General features: G+C 53.6%; 1 protein-coding gene across 4 annotated transcripts in view; it reads right to left on the bottom strand.

Annotated features, from left to right (window-relative positions):
- LOC122437335 (high density lipoprotein binding protein) overlaps nucleotides 1-15,760 on the bottom strand; it is a 56,069-nt gene that overhangs the window by 17,158 nt on the left and 23,151 nt on the right. Inside the window, exons 1-5 of one of the 4 annotated variants that reach the window (XM_043462213.1) lie at nucleotides 11,460-11,608; nucleotides 7,412-7,479; nucleotides 6,341-6,453; nucleotides 4,646-4,803; nucleotides 3,713-3,928 (exon numbers count right to left, since the gene is read on the bottom strand). In XM_043462213.1, coding sequence (XP_043318148.1) covers nucleotides 3,713-3,928; nucleotides 4,646-4,803; nucleotides 6,341-6,416 — 450 coding nt within the window. In that variant the 5' untranslated portion in view covers nucleotides 6,417-6,453; nucleotides 7,412-7,479; nucleotides 11,460-11,608. Of the gene's footprint in view, nucleotides 1-3,712; nucleotides 3,929-4,645; nucleotides 4,804-6,340; nucleotides 6,454-7,411; nucleotides 7,480-11,459; nucleotides 11,609-15,760 lie in introns of those variants that run through there. The other 3 variants (XM_043462216.1, XM_043462215.1, XM_043462212.1) reach the window with 3 other exon arrangements.

The raw sequence follows: 15,760 nt of genomic DNA on the forward strand, positions 1-15,760 counted from the left end.
CTATCACAGGCAATAACAAGATCCTCACTTCCCAAATGGCACACAAAGTGGTGAACAAATGAGGTTTATTCTAAAAATGGCTCAATATTAGAAAATCCACTTATATAATCCATCATGTTTCTAGATCTAAGAAGAGAAAAACCAAACAATCAACCCTGTAAAATTTACATCCTCTCGTGACAAAAATTTGCAAGGAAACAGAAACCAAAGGATACCTATTTTTAACACAAAGCACAGACACATGCTCGACCCTGAAGCTGCACTTGGAGGAGACACGCAGGTCAAGGCCCTGCATGCCCGCCCTCTGCCCAGAGTGCTTCCCTCGAGAGGAGACACGACAGAGCGGCGCAGATGCAGGCCAGACAGGAAGAGGTGCAAGACTGCACACAGGGACGGTGGGAGAGACCACGGCTTCACCCAACTCTCACTGACTGCAGCAGGAAGAAAAGTTAGCTCTCACTCAGACTGACAACACGCGGTTAGGAGACGCGACAGGAAGACCACTCGTCTCAGTGGCTGGACACAGAACAGAGGCGGCGGGACACGTGCCTCCCAGGCCAGAGCACAGCCCTGGGGAGTCTAACACCGCTCGGGGCAGAGAGCAGATGAGCACACTTGCAGGGCAGAACAGAAGGGAACAGAAAGGACATCCTGAACGAGAGCAGTGACTGGACTCGACGCTGCAGTCTAAAACCATTACCACTAAAACAAGCAACATGAGCACGTGGAGGGACAGGCTAGCTCAAAACCCAGGAACAGACCCAAGTCAGCACAAAAATTAAGGGCTTGGTGAAAACTGCCACTGTGGAAAAACTTTTAATTCACACAAATTCCAAACAGATCAGGAACTGAAATACAACAACGTCTTTATAATCATCTAACAAAATAAGAATAAACTTCCTTACAACCCAAAAGTAAAAGGAAACCTTCCTAGCAACAGCTAAAAAAAAAAAAAAGAATTAATGAATTTGACTACATAAGAATGAACCTCACACAGCAAAACATACCAAGATCAAAACACAGATGGCAAACGTGGACACACTACAGGTAACGTACATTACTGATAAAGGGCTTTCAAGAGCACGTCAAGCCAGATGGACAACTTGAACGTGACAGCAGAGGGAAGAGAACAGACCGTGCACAGAGAAAATGTAAATTAAGAGTATTAGCAGCCTCCTTTCAGAGTCCAAAGCCTGAGCACTTGACAGCCTGGCGAGGCTGTGAGAAAGCCAACGGGCGGACACACGCACAGCGCTGAGGGGAGGTGTGTCTGCTGCTTCAGCAAAACCCCAGATGCAGGCACCCTCTGAACCCCTCTCACTGCTAGCAAAGCTCCCCCAAGACACACTGGGCAAAACAGCAAACCGCATGTGCACGCAGTGCTTGACTGGGACACAGCCCCACATGTGCACACACATCTCAGCACAGCTGAGTCCGGGCAACGGTCTAGGGGACGGGAGCCACTGCCCGCCGCTGTGCGCACCACCCAGGACCCGCTGCACCGAGAGGCAGCCTCCTGCCTCAGCGGAAGAACACACCCGCAAAGACCAAGCATGGCCCCCCCGCAGGGAGAACAGGGCCAGGAGGGCTTATATGGCGCTGACTCGGCAATCACAGGTTTAAGCACTTTAAGCACTTTTTAGAAAACTGAAAGCTTCCCAGGTGGCTCAATGGTTAAGTAAAACATCCGCCCGCCAATGCAGAAGACGCAGGAGACCTGACTTCAATCCTTGGGTTGGGCGATCCCCTGGAGTAGGAAACGGCAACCCACTCCAGTATTCTTGCCTGGAGAATCCCATGGACAGAGGAGTCTGGTGGGCTACAATCCATGAGGTCAGAGAGTCAGGCACAACTGAGCACGCAGGCTTAAAAAATGTAAATAAACTAAAAACAAGTGAACCTAACTATGTATCAAGATAAAAGCATAACCTATGTATCAAGATGATAGCATAACCTTGATAGAGAATTATTTCAGTGATCTCAAAGCATAAACATCTTTCATCTTAAATAAGACACTTGAGTTTGAACTCATGCGACTTCCCACTATGAACCTCCAGGGCTCTGGGATATTCAGGTCTGTGGAAGCAGACAGTGAAGATCAGGTCACACATCTCTCTGTGTTAGAAATAAGGAAGTGGTTCAGATGAATGCTTATGTCAGAAAGCGGCAGGGTGCCCACTTGAAGGAGCTCCCTCATCAGAGATGAGGCAAGTTCTGCAGAAAACACAACTAATCAACACACCAGAAGTTCACAATGACACTAAAAAGATGCACAGACCACCACTGAAGATGCCAGAGCGCCAATTTTTGGTCTAAAAAACCAAGGGGAAAAGGACCAACAATGGATCATGCCTGTCTCACCTCAAAGTCCTGTCCTGACGATTTGTGAGCCAAGGTCTCCGAACTGCATGAACCTGGGCAGCAATGAGCAAGGCTGACAGAACGACTAGACAAGAGAATGGCCAGACCATCTGAGGATGGCAGCAGGTATAGGAGCACCACCCACACGTTTTCTCCCCGTATAAGACAGACATGGAGCAGCCAGGCCCCCAGATCTGCCCCCACTGCACAGGAAAAATGTGGGGCAGTGGGACAACCAAACCCCCGTGTGTCCCCCAAACAGACCAGCGGCACTAAAAAAGAGGTGAGGGGGGGCCCTGCTGAGGAACGAGCGAGCGGGCGGCCGCATCTGGACACGGAGGAAGAACCCAGCAGAGAAGGAGCGTCTAAGATGAGCAGGAAGCCCTCACGCTGCCTGGGCTGACGTGGGGACATTAGGAAACCACTGTCGACTTTGAGAAGTGAGTTAATGACACGTGGCTATGTTCAATGAAATAGAAGAGAGGGAGCCCACACAAAATTATCCGCAGGAGAACGTGTCTGGGATTTGCTGTAAAGTAAAAGTGGGGGGCGGGAGGAACGCCTCAGATGCTCAATGAAAACCCACCTCAACGCTCACCAGCCAGCAGAGCCGCCGGCACCAGCCACAACATGCAACAGCGTAGACACATTTTCCACTCCCTACACTGGACAGCTGACAAATTACCTGAACGTGCCCTTCAGCTGTGAGTGTGAGAGCCCGGGGTTCCACAGTGCAGCGCCCCCACTAAGCCCCCCATGCATCAGACTCCCATCTCTGAACCCCTGCACTGAGACCAGCTCCCCCAAGGCTCAAGAGACTCAGCAACAGGCAGAAAGAACCCTCATTTCTAACTGAGCCCACCTAAAGCTCCATCATACATTCTAATAAACATTCTCTGCATTCACTTCAGTGTTAAGGGAAAAACTCATCAATCACCGATTTACTTCTTTATGACAATAGTTCCCCAATCAACTCCAAGTTCTGGTATCAGATGCCTAAGGACTACGGCACTGGTGATTTCCCAAGCCCGGGGCGGGGAGTGTGTGTTTAAATAGCACACGTACTTGCTGGCCCTCAGAGCCGGAACTGGCTCACCTGGCTCATCGACACACGCGTGTCCTCACCCCACCGTCTGGGCCTTTAGCTCTTAGCTTCTGCACCTGCAGAGCAAAGGCAGCAGTGTCCTAGGCCTATGACCGAGCCACTGGTTTTCCGCTAGCAGAGTCAGGAGGCTCTGAATGCTGCCGCCCTACCTGAACCCTCCAGCCCTGCCCACGCGGGAGAGCGCATGACGGAGCCGGAGCCACAGGGCCAGACGCCCTCCCGGGGAGGCCCACTGGGAGCACACACCTGAGTTTGCAGTCGGGCCACAATGTCTTTCCGGGCTTTCATGACAGCGTCCAGCTTCCCTGAAACCATGATGGACAGGCCCTGGTCTTTGGCGAGAGACAGCTCCAGGTGAGCGCCGGTTCTCTGCATGATCTCAAGACAGATTTTTGCTTGTTCACCTTCTCCAAACTGGTTCATGTCCTTGTATTTCCTCTCCTCCAGCGGTACATGGAACACCTGCTCAGAAAAGGTCAAAAAGGGAAGGTTAAGAGGAGACAGAAGTGTCTAGGAGCCGCGTAAAGAACTGTCACCTCTCCTTACTGCTCCAAGGTCTAGGAGGACAGTGAAGAGACCAGCAGGAAGTGCCCAAGGGCAGGAGGCTGCTGTCCTAGTGAAGTGGAAACCCCCCACCCCAAGTACAAATGAAGACACGGGACATCACACAGCAGGAGACAAGGTCAGCGAAGGAAGTAAACTGGGAGGTGGAGCGGCTAGGGGCGTGAGCAAAAGGGAGGACCCGGCTGGCCACGCAGGGAGGCGCTCAGTGGAGGAGGGGCATGTGCAGTGGGGGAGGACTGGGAACAGCGGGCGCAGACCCCCTGCCCACCCTGGGGTGGGACAAGAAGATGGGGCAGGGTCTGCAGGAGGACGTGTTCTGACCTATGTCCCGGGCTGGGCACAGGGTTGCGGGGGGAGACTGCCTTAATCCAGAGGCCCCTTTTCACACCCAAAGCAATCTCATATTTGATGTTCAAGAACCCTCTCAGGATTTCCCTGGTGGTCCAGTGGTCAGGCTTCTTTCTTTTCACTGCCAAAGGCCCAGGTTCAACCCCTGGTCAGGGAATGAGGAATCTGCAAGCCTCTTGGCCAAAACCAAAACCAACCAAACCGCCTCCCATCAGTTGCTACGGCTTCCTACTTGGAGCAGCAGGTGAAGTGGGACGGAGCGTTTACCTGAGTGATGACTGAAGCCTTAATGGGCCGGATCTTGTTACTCCAGGCGCCAGCCGGCTCCTGGGCATTTTCCAGGCAGGCTGCTTTCTCGGGGAGTGGGGGGAAGGCATCCTTGTAGGTTGGAGGGTCACTCTCCTCTTCGGAAGTTAAAGTGGCAACTGGACCGGCCAACACAGATTACGAGTATTAGATGGAGAAAACACGAGGAGCACTTTCACGCCAAGAAGAGACAGCACTAGCGGCTGAAAACGACCCCTCACTCAGCCACAGGGAAGGGCCCCCAAGGCCAGCAGGCTCAGCACCCTCAAGTTCAGCATGTGCACTGGCCAGGCTACTCTGGACCTGAGGGCACCCCAGCCCCTGCACAGCCTCCCCGGGAGTCTCAGCTCAGACCCTGGGCCCCACAACTCCCTGTGGGGTGAGCTCCTGGAAGGCAGGCCTTGGCACAGATTTTTCATCCCTCAAGATGTTCTAATCTTGTATTCTTAAGAAAAAAATCCCACCCCCCCCAACGCCTGGCACACGGCCAGATCTTAACCTGCAGGAGAAAACAAGGGTGCGCCCAGACTGCCCCTGAGGACCCGGAGGCAGACTGCAGCCAGCACCCAGCGGCACAGGCGGTGCTGGGAGGGCTCTCGTGGGAGCCGCCATCTCTGCGCCCCCACCACCCACAGGGAACACCCGGGGGAATCAGGATCCCTGCACCACTGGCCCCACCCACAGGCCCTCACCGTCCACATGCTGGCCCACCACCACCACAACGCCAGCAGGAATGTGCCTGTCTGGGTCATGCCTGGAGGTCCTGGGCTGGGCAGTGTCTGGCAACAGCAGGGGCCAACAGCAGAGGGACGACCTCTGGGGTCAGGCAGGCCTGTGTACACTCCGAGGTCACCACTTCCAGCCATGTGGCCAGGCTGCCCCGAAGGCCAGGAAAGGCTCCGTGTGAGCAGCTGCTGGAGCCCAGCAGGGCCTGCTCCCTCCCCGGGCGGATGTGGACCCCACAGAGTCTTGGATCACATGGCAGACCCAGCCTGCAGGCACTGAGAACCAAAGCAGGCGGCTAGTTCTGGTCTCCATTGCCTGGAGATGAGCCACTCGAAATGCGGTTGCTGTGACTAATGAAATACATCTTTAATTTTAATTAAACTTTAGAACTGATACTCAATTCCATTACTGGAAAACTTTAAGGAGTGTTAGGAACAGCAAAGAGTAGAACAAGCTACTCTTTCAACTGAAAATTTCATAAAATCTAAGCCCAGATGATGGGCTTTGGATGAACATGGAGCCCTCAAATCAAGCTGTCCTGCAGCCATAAATACGCATCAGATTCTGAAGGGACAGAAAAGACTGTCAGGCGGGCGTCTGCATGCCTACACTAGATGCTGAGACGACGTGGCGCGTGTGTCACGCCCGGCTCCCATCTCTGCCAGCCACCCCGAGTCCAGTTCAGCAGAGTGAGGGCGAGAGGAATGCTGAAAGAGCACCCGTTAGTCCCCAAGGCCAGGTCCCTGGCTCGCCACATTGTCCGCATTCTGAGTCTCACTGCTGTGGATCCGTCTGCCACCCGTGGCCAACCTCGCTCTGCAGACGAGGGCAGTGGAAACGGAGCCTGCAGCGCCGCGGCTCAGAGCACAGGGCGCAGAGGCACCTCTGCAGAGGCCCCTCGGTGACCAGCAGAGTGCGGGGGCGCCTCACCTTTGATCTGTTGCGGAACCAGTCCACTGCGGTGTTCAGCAAAGCTCTCCTGGGTCAGAACTGCAACGGAGCTCATGATTGGTCTCAGGCCGCCACTCGATCCGGGTGAACCACTGCAGGGGGAGGGGGGTCAGAGGCAGGCCCAGGGTGGCCACTCGGGGGCGTGCGCAGCCGAGGACGGCGCTGCTTCACCAGCAGGGGACACCTGGCTTCCTCCACCAGCGCGGCCGACGCGAGGGGCGCCCAAGACTCAGACTAGGGTGCCAAACGGAGAACCGCCCCCCTGACCCGAGACGGAGCAGATCCAGGCTCCGGCCGACAGGTTCGGCGCAGGGACCCATCCGAACCCCTGCCCCACACGGGGCGCCCCGGCCCCAGCCCCAGATCCACCCCAGGGGCTCTGGTAACAGCTATCTCAGTTACTCGGTTAACCTGCTATCGCCACACCTCCTGACGCTTATAAAATGCACGATAGGACAGGAGCTACTAGGAGACGCGGGAGAGCAGCCCCCCTGCTCTGGGGACGAGGGTGACAGCACAGGGGGGCAGTGCGGGCACCTCCCAGCGGTGGGGGGACTTGGGCACATGGCTCTCAGAGCCATAGCGCCCGTGTGGAATGGGGCTCAGCGGCAAGGGGGAGCCCTCCCCAATCCCAGGTGCGCCCCCACACTGCCGCAGAGAGGAGCACCCTATGCTCACAAATCTCACCCCCAGGGTTTCTATGCCACTGAGGCAAAAAAATCTAAGAGAGTCAAGTAATTTTTAGTGAGTTTTTTCCATCCCTTTTACAATTCAGTAAGACCCCTCCCCAAATTAAAAAAAATTAAGCTCTGGAAGCAAGGTCCAAATTCAGATACCCTCAGCAAACAAAAAAGTAGAAAAGATTAAAAGTAGATGGAAACCAGATGGGCCATCCACCAGAAGGGCACAAGTGCACACTCCGCTCCACACTGGGAGGTGAGTGACAGGGCTTCTCTCTGAAGAACGGCTCAAAACTTAAGGACAATACACAACGAAAGAGGGTAGACACACAGCCCAGGGCCAGGAAGCCTTGAGACAGGACACACTTACCAGCAAAACGGTCAGTAGCCAGAAGGTCCGTCCTGAGGCCGCCTCTGTCAGCCTGCCAGCTTTTGCTGCTGTGGGGCAGGAAAAGAGAGGGGAAGGAGAAGACCAGAGAAAAGTTACTTATCTGCATGTGACAACCCAGATCCTTTTGCCTCTCAACCAGAAAAGGTCAAAGTGGTATTTACACTTTGGCTACTAACCAATACTAGGAAAATTTCTTGGGGCCAAAAAAAAAAAAAACCCCAAAAGGAAGAAGCCCTTCCAGTAGGCCGTGTGCTTCAGACACACTGCAGTGAAGCCTGAGCTAGAACTGCAGAGGAAGCTTCCCGGGGACCCAGGGAGTGATCCCTTAAGTGCCGCAACTTTTACATGTAACCACTTCGAAGTAAAACTCTCACAAAACTCATGTTTGTTCCCCTTGGGGGTAAGTGTTTTTTCCTGTCCTCCTCTTGCTCATCTCTGCTGAGCCAGAAGGAAGAGGATCTGCAACACTGTGTCCTGACCGAGTGAGTGCAGCCGGATAGGGCGCTCCTCCTCAGGGAGACGGAGGGCTACTATCTAAGAGTGCCCCTGTCTCTGGTAGTTACTTTGTTCTTGCTGTTATCCTGTAAAAGTTCTTTGGTCCTTATAATCCACTGGGGGTTTAGAAACCAGGCCATAAAACAGCAGGGCTGGAAAGAACTTTCAAAGGCCATCCTGGGACAACCAAGAACTGCTCAGTCAGGAAGGAGGGTGTGGGTCACCTGGCCGTGGGGGACCTCAGGATGGCGAGGCTGCCCAATAGGTGACTGGCCACTGCACGCAGGCTGCCACATGCACTTGACAAAGTGGACGTGTGGCATGGGTGGGCACGGTCCAGAATGGGAGAATTCAGTGACAAGAGTGCCCCGCTGAACTGGAGAGGAACACCTCCTCCAATCTCCCTCATAATGCAAGTGTGCTCAGGAGCTAGGAAGCTGGTGCACAGCCCTTGCGGTTGCGCCAGTGACTCTGGATTTAAAAGGTCTCAATGTCCCAGCTGGGCACACAGACCTGTGGTATTTCAGGATTTAAAAAACACAAAACCCCAAAATCCTCTAAACGTAAGGACTTGAGTCACATGGGGGAAGTTCTGTGAGCCAGAGGCCAGCCCCTCTCTGCGGGCCCAGTCCCATCAAACACACACGACATGTGATCCTCAAGGGGGTAAGCATGGATACAAAATGACTGAGGCCATTTTATTTAAAGACAAATTCTAACCTGCAGGTCTCAATGACTAAGGCAAGGGAGAAAGAAATCCTTTCCATTAAATCACACCGTCAGGGACGCACGTCCACACCGGGCCCCAGCAGAGGTGAAAGGTGAGCTGCCCTGGGCCCCCCGGGCCCTGTCAGCCTACACACGGCCCACCCAGACGGGGACATGGGTGCTCCCGGGGAAGCGCCACGGCCGCCAGGACCCAGGGTCCCACCCACTCTCCTGGCAGGCCAGCACCTGCTGACTTTCCACCTGAAGAGCCTCCCACACCGGGTGCCGACAGCATCTCAAAACCCACTCACACCCGCCCTCTGAGAGGCAGGTTCGCGCCCCGAGACCACCCCAATGCCAGGCCATCCCCCCGGCCTCGCGCCGACAGTCCCCCTGCCTTCCTGGACAGGGCAGGCTGCGCAGCGAGGCAGCCACGCCACGCCCACTCCAGCCACAGGGCTGTGCCACCCCCACCCCGCACCTGGGGTCACACACCAGGCCGGCTCCCGCGGCTCCTGCTGAGGCCGCTTGTGCTCGGTCCCAGCCAGCTGCCCTACTGACCCTCAGTCCACGTGGCTCGTGGAGGAACAGCCTATCAGGGCCCCCAACGCCCTCACATGTGCACAGGCCCTCGGGCAGTTAAGTGCACAGAGTGGACCCACAGAATACTCCAAGCTGGTTTGACAGGATACACTGGTCTGTAGTCTCCGCATTTCGAGCGGAGGTTGTCACAGCTGGGGGTGAATGGACCACGGTGAGCCTCAGATGAACATCAGGGCTGATCTCACCAAAGCAGGCTTCTATTTTTCTTATAAACGTCTCAAGATCCTGTCTTAAGCATCCACCTTAGAGCCGACCTGATAAGCCATGTGCAGTCCTCAGTCCTGAGGCTCTGGGCCAGCACCAGCCCTCCTGCTGTGCCCCCTCCCAAGAAACTGTCCCCTGCAACACCAGGCTCACCCCCGGAGGCCTTTCAACCCCCTCTGAGCCTTCCTGGCGGGTGATGCCTCTATCTGAGTGCCCTCACCAGCCATCTCAAGTCCCAGGAGACCTTAACGAGGAGCAGAGGCTAAATACGGCTGTCGCAGCTCCTCACTTGGCTTGATGCTGCCGCTCCGATCAGGACTGAGAGGGACCCTAGTGTCTGAGCAATGCTGGGGCCAGCTGGGCCGCTGCTCCCCCCGGAGCTGTCAGAACACCCCGTCTGCTGCTTCTTCCCCCAGAGAACAGGCCCACCTTCCCCACCAGACTCCTTCAGGCACGGGAAGCCCATTTACCACCTGGCCATGACTCCCTTCATCATTGGGGTGCTCTCAATGCCTCCAAACCTGCCCGTCCCTCCATCACTGTGGGTGCTCTCAATGACTTTCCCTGCGGGAAGCATTCAGGCCCACCCAATGCAGATCTCAAACCACCCTCAGCCTGGACTTTAGTCTTATTTCTCAGAATATAAATATCCGGAGCAAAAACCCACATTTCAAAATGGAACTTTGTAAGAAGCAGAACTAGAGGCAAAAAGAGGCTAGACAGAAGCAGAGATGCTTCTCTTCTGCCCCCGCCATCCCAGAGCAGGCTAGTGCTCCCACAGGATGGATGGTTCAGGACTGGCCTCCCCACGGGAGTCATGGCATATGTGAAGATGCCACATATGTTCGGTCCTAAGGAAGGTACAACAGACAAATCTTTAAGAAAAGGATTTTGTTTTTTCCTTGTAAACAAGAAAATGTAAGTTGATCCCCTTGTATATTTTCAATTACACATTCAAAAGAAAGTCTTCTGCAAAGGGAACTCAGGAGTGGCAGTCCAGAAAGAACTTTTTCTCAGCCAACGAATGCGACCTCTGCGCTTCCTGTATCTCCTGGGCAGGACTGAGCGCGGAGGGCACCAGGAAACCCGGGACACCCAGGGCTTCGGTCCTCCTCCTGCAAAGTTACGATTCTTTGCTCTAATCCCCATAGCAAGCTTGTAAGGACGAGACTTTTCAGAGTGCTTTCAAGAGACAGAGCAAACTTGAGAGGAAGCAGCCCGGCTCGCACGTCTCAGGCCGCGCTCCAGCCGCACCGGCCGCGGGAGGGACTCGCAGATGCCACCTCAGCACGGCCCTCCCACCGGCCACGCGGGCCCGCGGGCGGGGACAGGCTTAAAGGGGCAGCGCGCCGGCCTCCCTGCCTCCCGCCCGGGTTCGGTACTTTTCCGTGCGGTCCTTCTCGTCCGCGGGCCCCGGGGCGCGTCCGACCGGCGCTGAGGCCGCGAGGGGAGCGGCGCGCCCGGCCAAGCAGGCCGGCGGCCGCAGGTGGAGGTGAGGCGGCGCGACCCGGCCCGCCGCCCAGCCGCAGCCCCGGCCCCGTCCCGCCGCCCCGTCCGCCCCGGCCCCGGCCCGCCGCCCTCGCTGGGTTGGGGGAGGGGCGCGCCGGCCGCGAGCGGCGGGGGAGGGGGCGGCGGGCCGCCCACGTCACCGGCCTGGCGCAGGTCGGGGCGCCCCGCGGCTCCAGGGCCGGGGCGCAGGGACCGGGCCGCACACGCGGGGGGCGGCCGGAGGGCGGGGGGCGGCGGGCCGGCGCGGCGGGACTCGGGAAACTTTCTCTCTCGGCCGGTGCCAGCGCCACGGCCCATGCGCACTGGTGACACGTAGCCTCCCATCCCCGGCCGGCAGGGGGGGCGCCCCGCGGGGCCGGGGGCCGTGGCGGCGGGGGGGGGGGAGGGGGCGCTGTGCGGCCGCAGCCAGGGCCCCCCAACCCCCCCCCCGCCGCCCGGTGCTCCACGTCGGCAGCCAGGCGCCCCAACGTCCCGGCACGGCACCGGCCCCGCGACCCGGCCTGCTCACCCCGCGCGGCGCCCGCCCGTCCGTCCGTGCGTCCGTCCGCTAGCCGCGGGAGAGGCCGGGACCCCCGCTCGCACGCCGCTCCCGCAGGCAGGCTCCTCCGGTAGGCGCCCGGGCCCCCGCGGCTATATAGGGCGGCGGCTCCAATCCCGCCTGGACACGTCAGACCGCGGCCGCTCCGCCCGCCGCCGGCCAGCGCCGCCCCGCCCGCCGCGCTCCGCGCCTGGAGGCTGCCCCGCTCCGGAGGGGCGTCGGGGTCGGGCATGACCGCCACCTGCACAAAGCGCGGGCAGGGGCGGCCGGTCTGGCAGCGGGGCCCCCCACACCGCCCCCCCCCCAAAAGAAACAGGACACCTCGAGGGACAACACAAAGGGAATTAGCTGCCGGCCCCAACCATTTACAACTTCCAAAGGCCGGACCAAAAGCGGGCCTGGCCAACTCCCGAGAAACAGCCCACTGCCCCAAACTTTGGGGCCCAAACACTCTTCCTCTGTCCTGCACTTGTGTAAAATATCCCTCCTCGGTTCCTTGGCTCCTGGTTTAATTCCCTACAGAAATGCAGACCCTCCTTCCTTTAAGGACTCTACCCCAGTTATCTCTGCCGCCTCAAAGGTAACAAGGGCCTGCCTGCGAGGCGCCCAGCCCTAACAACAAACAGGAGGAGAACAGAGTCCCTCCTCTCGGAGGCTTCCCCTCAGGGGCTGAGGGCAAGCCAGGTCTGCACTCCGCTGTAATATGCCTCCACAACAGAGGCTCCTTCTTTTAGTCAAGGCTCCAGCTTCCCTTGTGTCTCAGATGGTAAAGAATCCACCTGCAGTGCAGAAGACTTGGGTTCGATCCCTGGGTTGGGAAGATCCTCTGAAGGAGAGGCTCCCCACTCCAGTATTCTGGCCTGGAGAATTCCATGGACTGTATAGTCCATGGGGTCGCGAAGAGTTGGACAGGACTGAGCGACTTTCACTCCAGGCCTAGAGGGAGGGACATGCAGGAGATCACGCAAAATTGGCCCAGAGGTGAGGGCAGGCACCAGCAGGAGGGGCAGGCAGGCGCAGAGGCACACCCCTCCCCCCCAGGAACTTTGTCAGTATATACAGAATGGCGGTGGGGGGGGGGGTCCTCACAGCAGTTGTTCATTCAGTCTAAAGGTGACTACAGCTTTCCGTTATCACTGGCAATGGAAAATGCACTGAGCGGACATATTAGGACAGTAGCACCAGAAGTTCCCTATTAACTGGAGAAGGCTGAAGGCCATCAACAGAAGTCAAGAAAGGCAGGGAAGCTCTTGTGGGCACTCACTGAGATGGAGAGACTGAATGTCTACACTGGTAAGGGGAACTGTGATGCAAAAACTCAGATACAATGTCTGACATGCCCACTGGATGGCCAAATGGGGACCTAAGTAGGCAACTGCATATACAAGGTGAAGGCCAGGGAGAAGCCCAGCACAGTGGACCGTAGCACTTCATGACATCACTGGGGGAAGAAGCCACGGAGCTGAGGACATGGTCACCAGAGCTGTACCCTAAGACACCAGGATGGCACCTGGGCAGGGGGTAAAAGACTGCAAGTTAAAAAAAAAATCAAGAGATGGAACAAATCAAAGAGGTTAAGAACTTCAGATGAGAGGATGAGGAAGTCCAACACATGTCTAATAGGCAGTCCACAAGAGGAAAATACAAAGGACAGAGAAGAAATATTGGAAAAATACTGGAAAAAAATTCTAGAATATAAAGTTATTGTATTTCCCTCTCCTCCTCAAAAGAGAACAGGGGGCCAGCAGTGTTTTGGTGTAGAACAGTGAAGCCTCAAAAATGCCCAAGAGTAGATTTTAAAAGCAACCAGAGAGAAATACCAATAACCTCAGATATGCAGATGATACCACCCTTATGGCAGAAATCGAGGAAGAACTAAAGAGCCTCTTGATGAAACTGAAAGAGGAGAGTGAAAATGTTGGCTTGAAACTCAACATTCAGAAAACTAAGATCATGGCATCCGGTCCCATCACTTCATGGCAAATAGATGGGCAAACAATGGAAACAGTGGCTGACTTTATTTTGGGGGGCTCCAAAATCACTTCAGATGGTGACTGCAGCCATGAAATTAAAAGACGCTTGCTCCTTGGAAGAAAAGCTATGACCAACCTAGACAGCATATTAAAAAGCAGAGACATTACTTTGCCAACAAAGGTCCATCTAGTCAAAGCTATGGTTTTTCCAGTAGTCATGTACGGATGTGAGACTTGGACTATATAGAAAGCTGAGTGCCAAAGAATTGATGCTTTTGAACTGTGGTGTTGGAGAAGACTCTTGAGAGTCCCTTGGACTGCAAAGAAATTCAACCAGTCTACCCTAAAGGAAATCAGTCCTGAATATTCACTGGAAGGACTGATGCTGAAGCTGAAGCTCCAATACTTTGGCCACCTGATGCAAAGAAATGACTCACTGGAAAAGACCCTGATGCTGGGAAAGACTGAGGGCAGGAGGAGGGGACGACAGAGGATGAGATGGTTGGATGGCATCTCCGACTCGATGGACATGAGTTTTAGTAAACTCCGGGCATTGGTGATGGGACAGGGAGGCCTGGTGTGCTGCAGTCCATGGGGTCGCAAAGAGTTGGACACGACTGAGCGACTGAACTGAACTGAGAAGGAAATGACTGGTAACTTATGAAACAACACCTAGAAATTGTGCTGAAGGAAGTAACTGTCAACTTGGAATTCTTTATCTTATTTAAGAATGACACAGACACATTCAGACAGAAATAGAGCAATTACTATCAATGGATAACTGCTGAAACAACTGGTAAAGTACATATTTCACCAACAATAAAATGAAAGTCAGATTAATTTTAGTCCTTGTTAAATGAGTGATAAAAATTAAATCTTTTAAAACAGAAACAATTTTTAAACTTTCAAGCCAAAAATCAAATTCTCATTCAAATGGAAATGAAGTGTTAGTGGCTCATTACAGCCCCACGGACTGTAGCCCACCAGGCTCCTCTGTCCATGGAATTCTTCTGGCAAGAGTACTGGAGGGGCTGCCATTTCCTACACCAGGGAATCTTCCTGACCCAAGGACTGAACCTGCATCTCCTGCGTTATAGGCAGATTCTTTACCATCTGAACCACCAGGAAGTCATTGGCAATGTTCTAGAACTTGGATCAGACTGTAGGTTCAGAAATAGTCATACATTATTACTTATTGGTTGTTATTTTGTATTACTAATTACCAAGTAAAAGAGAAAAAAGAAAACACTGGGAAGCAAGAGAAGTAAAAAAGAAGCAATTTAAAAGCAAGGTAAATAAAGCACAAAATGCAGTGGAAGAAATGAATCCAGATGTGGAAATAATCTAATGTCAGTATATACTACTACCCAGTTACAAAGTCCAGATATAAGCTATTTAAGAACCCCAAACTACAAGGACACAGACACTTAAAGTGAAAAGATGGACGTGGAAGAAGTACTCTAGGCAACTACCAACCAAACTAAAGCTGGGCAATCTGGGTCATTTTCAGATAAAACAGACTGTAGGATAAGAGGCATTACTGACAGCAAAGAAGGTCAAGAATAAAAAAATCAACTCTGATAATGTATGTATCCAATTGTAGCTACAAAGTATATCAAGTAAAAACTGAAGGTTATTATAAATTGATATAGCCAAGATTACAGGGGAAGACTGACTCAACTCTTGGTTAACAGATTATGGAGATTAAAAATGCACAGAAAATTAAAACAATGCAATTAAAACCTACTTTATTGGACTTATATAATCCTTTGCCCAATGATTAGAAAGCACATTCTTCCAAGAACACATTTAACTTTTTACAAAATCGACCAGGAACTAAGGCCAAAAAATTTTTTTTTCAACAAATGGCCAAAAAATTACATATTCTGTGACCACAACACAATTAATTAGAAGTTAAAATGTTTGAAAGTCTAGAAGTTTTAAAACTTGCTCCTAAATAACTCATGGATCAAAGAAGATCTGAAAATAGTATCTTAGCCATCATACTAGAGAAGAGGAAAATGTAAAAACTAGCTAGTTAACTTCTTCTGAAATTAAAAAAACAATAAACCTAAAGGAAATAGGAATAAAGAAATCAATGGACACACAGCACAGAGAATAAACTGAGCTAAATCTAAGAAAACTAGTTAGATCTCCAGCAAAAATGATCAATTAAAAAAAACAGAATAGGCAAGAATAGGTGATACTAAGAATTCAAAGAATTTAGTTTGCTAGATTATTTTAGAAAATAAAAACTAAAGAGCCTCTTGATGAAACTGAAAGAGGAGAGTGAAAATG

This window comes from Cervus canadensis, chromosome 2 (assembly GCF_019320065.1).
Source record: "Cervus canadensis isolate Bull #8, Minnesota chromosome 2, ASM1932006v1, whole genome shotgun sequence".
In the NCBI taxonomy this organism is placed as follows: Eukaryota; Metazoa; Chordata; class Mammalia; order Artiodactyla; family Cervidae; genus Cervus; species Cervus canadensis.